Raw genomic sequence first — 10,455 nt, forward strand, 5'->3', positions numbered from 1 at the left:
GGGGTTGATTGATCTGTATACACTGAATGTTCAGTGTATGCACTTCACCCTTAGGGGGACGACGGCACGATTATGATGTCGTAATTGTGCCATCGTCCCTGCATCTAGTAGTGGATGGGCAGCTTAACATGTGGATTATTATTATTATCATTTATTTAAATGGCACCACAAGTGTTCTGCAGCACCTTACAAAGTACATAACCAAAAAAGTGACTTATAGTACAATACAATACAATGAAGGAAAAGGACATGGATAATATACATTGATACATTGGTGGCCATAACACCCAAATAAGCAACAGAGCATAAGCAATCAAGTGTTAGGTGTCCTAGTGGTGAGCAAGAAGTAGATGAAAATAAAGTAAGGAGAAGCACAAGAGGGTAGAGGGCCCTGCTCGCAAGAGCTTACATCCTCAAGGGGAGGGGTAGACAGACAGGCATGATACAGATGGGAAAGACAGGGAGGAGGGAGCATGTAGCAACAAGTTAGGATGAGAGTGGATGCTGGTGTTTGTATTTCTCCAAGCACCAGCATGGTCTGGCATCCACAGGTTTGCTTGCACCTGTAGTTTGACAAGCACCGGCATACTTAAGAAGTTACTGGCTACCAGAACTTGCTTGGATTAGTAAATGTTAAACTCATCCTAAACTGCTGGTTAAACCATGCAAAGGCAAGCTATAGTTCTCTAACTGCTGGGGACTTCAAATCTCAGCATACCCTGTCAGACAGGGTCTTCTGGGATTTGCTGTTTTCCATTAGTCATCCGCATTGGAAAAGCATGCACACCTAGCATACACAATTCACAGTCCACGGGCCACTTATGGGTTAGGGAAAAATATAAATAGAAAATTGTCATAATTAGGAGGCTTGACCAAGCAGTCATAGTGGACAGATGTGATAGAAATCAATTCCGTGAGTATTACTCATTTGGGCTGCCTTTGTTCAGTTAAAATCAAACTGGCCATCAGATATTTATCTGGGGTTCTTCTTGGAGCCTCGCTGCTATCCTGAGGTGTTTTCTCCTTTACTGGCTGCGCAAGACTGCCAGCATAGTTGCTCAGTCATGCTCATTGTAATTTTACTTTGCAGGTTTGCCACTAATGATTATAATGTAACAACATCTCAAGATGGTATTACCTACCTAGCATATAAAGAATAGCTTATGTCGCTTGTTAAATTGAGCCATTTTGCAGTCCCCAAAGCATCCTATGGGGACTGTGGTAAACAGAGCCATAACTAGCTATGGGCGAACGGTGCCGCCGCACAGAGCGCAGCGTTCTGTGGGTGGCACAGCCGACCATCCACAGTCCCTGTATCTGGCTAACAAGGTGCCTGGAGCGGTGCCCTGCAGCCAGAAGCACAGATGCAGTGCCGCCCAGAGCGTCTTCTGGACACTCCAAACTGCAGACTGCAGCCATATCATCCCCCAGAGCATCCTGAGGATGCTTCGGACAGCGCTGTTGTTCCAGTCGCTTGTGACCCTGCCACGGGGGGTGGCATGACATTGTGACTGATGGGAACGTAGCCGGCACAAGGTGCTGTAACTCAAATTTACGGAGCTGGTGGTAAAAGGTGAAATGGGACTGCAGGAATAATGTGTGATTTCTCTGCGGTAGCCCTCTTGTTAAGTAATAACCCCTTTCTTTGTAAAAATGATCACTGTTTCATAAATAGACCTCAGTCTTTTCCAATAATTTTAAGTTAAGTTAGGCCCCTAACTATGCACAGTAGCCCATGTCTTGTACTATATATAGTGGTATTCAAATTATCTTTTGCCAGTGATCATTCACATTGATCTAAGAAATGTTGCTCCCAGGGTCAATTATAGTCCCCAGAAGCAGCATCAATATATGACAAGCACACTGGTTAATAGAGATAAATACTGATTTTTACTCTGCCATTTCCTAATAAATGGCAAGTCTATATAAATATATAATGTGATTTCTCTGTATGTCATATTCCCAAGAAAGATGAGAACAATATTTCTGTCATTAGGTCATTTCTTTCAGTCTAGAAAGAAAACATTTAACATGTCACTGTCATTACTGCACAGTTTCCCTAACAAAGACTAGCCTGTAAACCATTCTAAGTGTACATTTTAGCCACATATAACATGATATATATTATAATATATAGAGCCTCACTGCCACTTTTTACATCAATTGAAACAGGTAAATTCAACATTAATCTGAAGATGCTGTATATGTCAAGGAAACAACAGTATATTACAAAGAGCATATGGAACTTCACCTCAGGGATTAAGAGTGGGTCCTAGCTGCCTTAGATAGAGATGCAGATCACACTTGCCGTTTATGGAAGTGAGAAGTTATATGAGAAGCGAGTGCCAGGTTAAGCACCCTGCACCAATTCAGAGATGCACCTGTGACTGTGGTCCAGTCGTTGGCTTAGCTTCTGTGGTATATAGAGTAAAGAGTAGCCCAGCCACAAATTACCTACAAGAACCTATGTAAGCAGCTACTCAGCCCTGCCCCTTGGTTAACTGTCAGAGTAATACCCCTTTTACACCAGAGCAAAAACCTGGGTTTTTGCTGGGTCTACCCAGGTCGCAGCTCAGTGTAAAAGGGTCCCTGAAAAATAACCTGGGTCAAGTGACACTGCAATCCAACCCAGGTAGCTACCAGGGTTGGACCCAGGATAGCCCCAGGTAATGGTGCAGTGTAAACGGTGCAACCCGGGTTATCTGACCTGGATCATGCCTAAAATGAGTGGATTGGTGGTTGTGGAGCATTCACCTCCCACTTTTTATGACCTCACAGGTTTAGCAGGGCAGACCTCAGTTCAGTGTGAACAGGGCTGACCTGGGAGTAACCCAGATCAAAGGTGCAGTGTAAATGGGTCTGACCTGGGTCTGACCAGGGTTGGAACCATGTCCAAAAACCCAGGTCGGACCTTGGTTTTTGGTGGAAAAGAGGTATAACTAAATCACTTTTTCCTGTCCGTTATCCCTAATCTGCATATGCTGTACCCCGAAGCCCTCACTTTTCCTAGTCTGCATAGGCTATATTTATAATTCTTTGGTGTTCTCCATCTGTGTAGACTGCATTTAGAATTCCTCTGTGTCCCTAAACTGCATAGATTATACACAGAATCCTTCAGTGTTTCCAATTTAAATAAGGTAGATTCCTGTCAGTACAAAGATCTCCTTGATAGAGAAAGAAAATACTCAATCCTAGGTTCCTATAGAACAGTGGTTCTAAAACTTAGTCCTCAGGACCCCACACAGTTCATGTATTGCAGGTCACCTAGCAGGTGCACAGGTGTAATCATTGCTCACTGACACATTTGAAAAGATCTACAGGTGGAGCTAGTATCCCACTTGTGATTCTGTGATGAGACCTGGAAAACATACACCTTTTGTAGTCCTGAGGACCGAGTTTGAGAACCTGTGCTATAGAAAGATGTGGCCCTTCTAAAAAGGAATGGCCATTGGTGGGTAAACTTTGGTGGTTAACATTACTTCTTGATCTTATGGCTTAAATCAAATATAGATGCCTATGTATGCTATGCTATGGGACGTAAAGGATCCCCCAGTAGGTGATGGGCTGTCACTTGATCCTCTGGCTAAGAAGCTAGGGATGGCCTTTGGAGGGTTGTCCATTGATTGTTAACATTGATGGCACACAAACCATCTATGGTGAACCATCAATGGTGCATTCCTTGATGGCCACTGCTGCTAGGGGAACAGCTGGCCATGGGCAAATCAAGAATGGGGGCAGGGCTTAGTGGCCTCCAGGCCCTGTCAAGAAATAAAACATCAGCTCTGAGAATTATTAGCTCTCTGCCATCAATGGCAAAACCATTGGCCATTGATAGCTAACTATAGATTATCAATGCTTCAAGCCCAAGGTGCTATGTGCCCCTGGTGTAGTCTGATCCAGGGGTACCTGAAAATGCACTGGTATGGCACTTTGCACTGAGCACCTTTTTATCATGCAGCACTATTTTTCCTTTGCCCTAGCATTCTGGCTGGGACAAAGATAATTTTTTATATTCCTGGCTGAAAGGCTGGGGTCTATTTATTTATTAATTGCACTTTCTTCTTCAGGGATACCAGGGGGAATATTATGGTTGGAGACCAGGCACCAAAAAGTTAAAGCTTCAGCTCCCAGGATCCCTCGGGTCCTCCTCCATATATAACCTGCCCCTAGCTATATATCGGTCCTGACTAATCGCTATAATGAAAATAATTGCTTTCCAAGCTGATTGTGTTTCCAACGCACAAAAAGTTATATTGTTAAAAGTACAAGTATACCACGCTGTGATCTAGACAATGAGCGCCAAAAGCAAGTATAATACAAGGGACAGATACATATGCAGGTGCACTGGTCACCAGTCTACAGTAATCAAACCAGAGGTCTGTGGTCATCCAAAAGAATGGCTGGAGACTGGCAGCCGTACACAAGCTATATACCTTACAAAGTTCAGTACAAACAAAGAAACTAGGTGTCATGTTTTCATTGGTTCTTGCTCCTGGACATTCTGTATCGATGCAGGTCATAGGTCAGTTCATATGATGTCATTTGGGGTATGTCTTGACTCTTCAGCAAATGCTTTGTGTGGTTTTCCCGCCGAAGAAATGCTAATCTGACTATTGACACTACATACAGAGTTTCACATTCTAACCACTGTCTATCTATATTTTCATATCTTGCGAATGCATGATGCGATCTCCTTGCGGATAGAACCAGAGATCTGGAAATAAACAGGGATTTAGAATGGTACCAAACAAGACATGTCCATTATGTTTCTGTACCTTAAATACTTTATACCTTACATTTCACAATATAAGCATTAGCTAATAAAACATCTAATATTACTTTTAATGTGGAGAAACATTTTTATAAGTTATTGTATGTGTAAGTGTGAGAATATTGTGTTGTTTCGCTAGTTTGCGTTGTGCGTATGTATGGGTGCGTATGCACTCAAGGATGCGTGCGCTCGCAAAGGTGCATCGTGAATTGCACCGACATAAATCAGACGAGCAGATGACCAAATTGTCAGATACAATTGTATTGTGATCATATACAATTATTCGACTTCGACAGTCCACCCTTTGATAACAAACAAGACGCTATCACAATTTAGTCTTAATATATTCAGTTATACACTATAAAATATTATTTAATGTTATATTATGGGATGGCACAAATTGGTCATTAAACTATCAACAATGCGCCTCTGGGAGGGGCATAAAACTACCCTTATACGCACACCGTGGATCTCTGAGGATCATGGGAAAATTGTGGGGATGCACCTAACCTATAAAGGAAATTTTGAAGGGGATACAGACTATATTATTTAAGATGTTTAAGGTAACATTTAATAATACATTTCATGCATGGCTAAATCTATCCACCTTTCATCATCTGACTGTACATTCTAGTTCAGGATTGTAATACAGTTCTTCATTTACCTTGGTATCCATCTATTACTACTAAACACCATCATAATTTCAGTTTCCCTGTTTGTCTTAGTAGTACATTTTCCACACTTCAGTACAGTAGGAACACATCTGACACATAAGCCAATTGCTAAGATGACAATAAGTAGGAGGATCAGTAGCTTACCTACACTACCAACTAATTCCTGGACCCACTCTCCAAGACCGGAGAGCCATTTTACAGGGTTCAACCACGAGAACCACTCTTCTACCTTTTCCTCTACCTCAGCCAGTGAACTATTATGGTTCTTTCAAAATTCCCATTTCAGCTACAGAATTTCGTCCATCTTCTGGTCTATCACTTCCTTGGGGTCACTTGTATTATTGGTGATATATGTGCAACACTTGACACCAAATTGGGTGTCCAGAGTCACACAGTATCCACCAGTAATAGCTGTTAAATAATTTAACACTAGTCTATGTTGCACAAGTTCTTTCTTATAGGCCTGTAACTCCTTACCTGTGTACCTGAACGTGTCATCATACATCTCGGTAATATTATCTATTAATTTAGCAAGATCTTGGATGTATCTAAAATTTAAAGTACCCCGAGCGATCCTGGTGGGATCTAATGCTACCAAAATTTGGAAGCCAGTTGTTTCGCTAATCAACTGTGTGGCTCTATGTACTTCACCAGGTATCATATTTTTCTTGTCACGGTGTTCATACTGTGTATGAAGATATGGTGATGGTATGTTTTTATGGATACCAAGCATTTCACTATGTGTAAGGGTCATAACCTCGGGTAACACTCTACCAATAAAACATAAACCTTCTGAACTCGGAGAGAGCCACTTATAGGCTTTCCTTCCACATATATAATACATATCATCTGGGAGAATGTAAGGAATAGAATGCATCATTATTCTTATACACATTTTTCCAACAAAGGTTCCGGTTCCCATTTCCTCCATTTGGCTAATACAAGTTTCTGGTTGTATGATCTTTGCACAGTACCCTGGTGGTACTCTTCCAACCATTACTTTAACATAACTACGGGTGTACCTGTACCTGTAGAATCTCCCACTTGTAATAATTTTGTGTAAAAGTTCAGAATCTAGTGGTACATCATCAGCTCTTTGTGAGAAGGTCATTGTCTGAATGATTCCGGTCACCACCCAATTTCCAGGTTTATTGAAATTGGTGAAATTTAAACATAACAGGGATCTATCTACCTGATACTGGTGGAGCTTTAAATTAGGGGGATTGGATATGTTAAATTTCTTGTCCACCGCTTTCCCCCCCTGTAATTCAAGAACCTCAGAGACAATTAACAGGAATGGTACTAATCCTACATTATGTTGTCCCTGAGGCACGTGAGTGCAAACCCAACATTCAGTCTGGTTTAGGACCTTACCCACTAAGGAATGGTAATCCTCTAAAGGATGCTCGCCCAAATACAGATTATTCTTGGGCTGGCATCGTTGGATGCACTTCTCATCAATTTGGGATGCACAGGTCACACACATACAGTATTCCTCAGATAATAGACCTTCACACTGACTCTGAGATTCAAGGCTAACAGATCTTTTAACAATTCCTGTATTGATTTCGATCATATACTGCCCTGATTGTTTTGTCGCTCTTTCTCTCAACCCTGCTCCATCGATACCACTACCGGCCTCCCTTTCCGTCATCCACCCTCCGTTACAGAAGCAGGACATCCCGAAACAAATTAGAATGAGAAGAACCCTGGAAGGAAACACAAACGTAATCACAGCCCGCCACTCCATTGCTGGCCTAGTGGTCTGTATACTTCTCTAGCTCAGGTGTTCCACTGCAGTCACTAACTCTCCCGAAACAGGCTCTCAATCGACAGCTCCATGTTATCTGCCTCAACTCTGCCTTGTATCTCCTCCTGGTAGTTAACCATTCTGCAGTGGGTGGAATGGATCCAGGTATCTTGATCTGCTACTTTCATGGATGTCATACTTGTCATCAGCACCTGATACGGCCCTTCCCACCGGTCTGTCAAACAACCTGAACGTAAAATATTACAGATCATAACATATTCTCCAGGTTCAACATCATGACAGCTTGTTTCAGGCATGTCAAGTAACATCATTTTCAATTTCTGCTGCTGCTGTTTCAGTTGTTTACTCATTGTTATAAGATACCTCACAGTAACCTCATTACTACTCTTTAAACAATCCAGTTTCAGCCATGATCTTACTCAATTTGTTTTTAATAGTACCGTTCATCCTCTCCACCTTGGCGCTGGCTTGTGGTCGGTAAGGGGTGTGAAGCCTACTTATTAATACCCATTACCTTACACATGTTTTGGAATACATCACCTGTTAAATGAGTATCCCTATCACTTTCTATGATTCTAGGGATACGGTACCTGCATACAAACTCCTGGACAATCTTTTTAGCAGTAAACGCAGCAGTATTAGTGGCCGCTGGGTAGGCCTCTACCCAATTAGAAAACACATCTATACAAACTAATACATACTTGAGATTCCTGCAGGGTGGTAATTGGTTGAAATCAATTTGTATTACCTGAGAAGGTTCGTCTGTTGGAGGGATGTGGGATGGCTCAGTTGGTATTGTTTTTCCAATGTTTTTCCTCAAGCAAGTCAAGCAGGACATTGCCCTCTTTTCAGCTCGGGAAGAGAAGCCTGGTGCACACCAATATGCTCTGGTCAACTTGCACATACCTTGCTTTCCCAGGTGAGCAAGACCATGCGCTGCCTCAGCCAAGCTTGGGTAGTATGCTTTGTGTGCCACCGGCTTACCTTGTCCATCTCTCCAGAGTCCAGAGGACTCCTGTCCACATCCCTTTGATCTCCAGACTGCCTTTTCCTGAATGGAACACAAATTTTGCATCTCAATTAACCTCTGCATATCAATTGCCTGAAAAACCATCATTTGATTAACTGGCATGTTAATTCTTAACCCTGCTGCCCATTTGGCAGCTTCGTCTGCTCTGTTATTGCCCAGTGACACCGGGTCTTCTTCACATGTATGGGCTTTACATTTGATGACAGCTACTGCCTTTTGTAACTTAGCATACATAAGTTTTATCACTGCAGGATTTATTAAACAGAAAAAAATGGAACAGAATAAAAATGGAATGATATACCATGAATGTATGTGTGTGAAGTGTACATGCGTGTGTGTATGGGGGGAATATATGATATACTGTATGTTTATTTGAAGGGAATTTTTTTTTTCATTATTCACCTGCACTTCCGTCCTGACTACTCGTCTATAGATAAATTCTGGAAAACAATCTATCAGAGAAAATAATTATTGGTGCATGTCTGTGCGTGGGTGGGGTCTCATGGTAAAGTAGCCATGATGGTATAAAGAGATTGTTCTTCATCATTTACAACAACATAATCCTGTGCATATTCTCCTGTGTCAGTTTATCTATGACAACTCCCATCCATGTAAAACCATCAAATCTGCATTTTCTACTGATGTATGACATATGTCAGGACTTGCAGTAAAGGTCTGATTCAAATACTCCATAAAATCCTGTGTATCAGTATACCTGCAAAACTCACCTTCAACCAGTGACTTACCTCTCTCCACCCTTTGTGCATCTTGAGGCACACATGGCAAGCACGTCGCTGGATTTAACATATTGCACTGTTTATCTGGCTGAAAAAACGTGTCTGGTTTGGGCAGAATTCAGCAAAGCAGACACAGCATGTGGTGTATAAACAATCATATCATAACCTAATACTACATTCTCGCTCTTGTTTACCAGTACAGCGGTTGCTGCTACACTTCTTAAACACGTTGGGAGTGATCTTGCCACAGTGTCCAGTTGTGCACTGTAGTATGCTACAGGTCTGCTAGCATCACCATGTTTTTGTGTGAGGACACCTGCTGCACAGCCATCAGCTTCCGTACAAAAGGTAAGGATTTGCTGTTGGTTTTGCAGCAGTGTCAGTTGTCAAATGTCGTCAAGTGTCTTAGACCCTGGGTTAAATAGTGTCCCAAGTATTTGACCTTAGTCTGGCATGGCTGTCAACCAGTGGCAGAAATTCATCCCAGACACCCGGAAGCAAGTTATAATTTGGTTCCCCCTCCGTCACTGCTGCTGACACTGTAATGTAGCAATTCGCATGCTGACAGGCTATAGATAGATGAAGGTAGCAGCTGATGGATTGACATGGAGCTCTCCACTAGTGTATGGTGGCTTCTCAGGTGCCGGGGAAGAGGTGCCATGTATTGGGCGGCTGTGACAGTACACTACGGGTACATAGTTACAGCCCTAAGTGGGGTGAATATATTGTGGACAATGGAGGAGGTGCCCCTTTAGAGCTGGAGCCTGACGGCAGGCGCCTCCATTGTCTCCCATAGTTCTGCCCCTGCTGTCAACCTCGTGTCCTATTTGTGAGAGATGAAGTAACAACAGTTTAGTATCATTTAACGAATTAGAGCACAACAAATATTCAGCAAAACTTCAAATATTATATGTGTTTTACATGCGATCTAATACACAGATAATACAGTATAACACACCACAGGTTACCCTACTCAGAAGTGAATTCCTTAACTGCTGTATTGCAAGTACATACAAATGAGCACATACAATACTCCAGACAGAAAATTCCCATATGCAGCATGTACAAACTATACACAGGGAATTTTCATATTTGGATTTTGCTGTGATTAATTATGAATTCTCCAGTACTTTTACAACATGCACTGTACATGTACTTAAATGCATAAGTTTCACTGCAGATAATGGATCTGTTGTCTAGACTTAAGGAACGCCTACCATTTTGTGATGTTTTGTGATGTCAATGAGGAGTTTCCTGCTCGATCAGAGCAGGAAGCTCCCTGGGGCTTGCGGTTGCTGAGACTCAACCTTAGGGTCTCGTCGCAAGCCCTGATGGTCGAGATGGTCTTGGTCACCAACAGCTATTGCGAGCAGCCAGGTTGATGGTCACAATGGTCAAGACCATCGTGACCATCAGACTTGCGACGAGACCCTTGTGGTAGGGTTTTGTGGCCGCAAGCGCCAGACAGCTTC

The 10,455-nt window shown here is 42.4% G+C and overlaps 1 protein-coding gene across 1 annotated transcript; it reads right to left on the reverse strand.

Moving 5' to 3' along the window:
• Positions 1-5,431: 5,431 nt before the first annotated feature.
• On the reverse strand, positions 5,432-7,099 carry LOC148509138 (uncharacterized). Its single transcript, XM_088443604.1, is given in 1 exon segment — positions 5,432-7,099. A coding segment is annotated over 1 exon segment (1,668 nt).
• Positions 7,100-10,455: the final 3,356 nt, after the last annotated feature.

Source organism: Taudactylus pleione, unplaced genomic scaffold, assembly GCF_031769625.1.
Source record: "Taudactylus pleione unplaced genomic scaffold, aTauple2 ptg000331l, whole genome shotgun sequence".
NCBI lineage: Eukaryota > Metazoa > Chordata > Amphibia > Anura > Myobatrachidae > Taudactylus > Taudactylus pleione.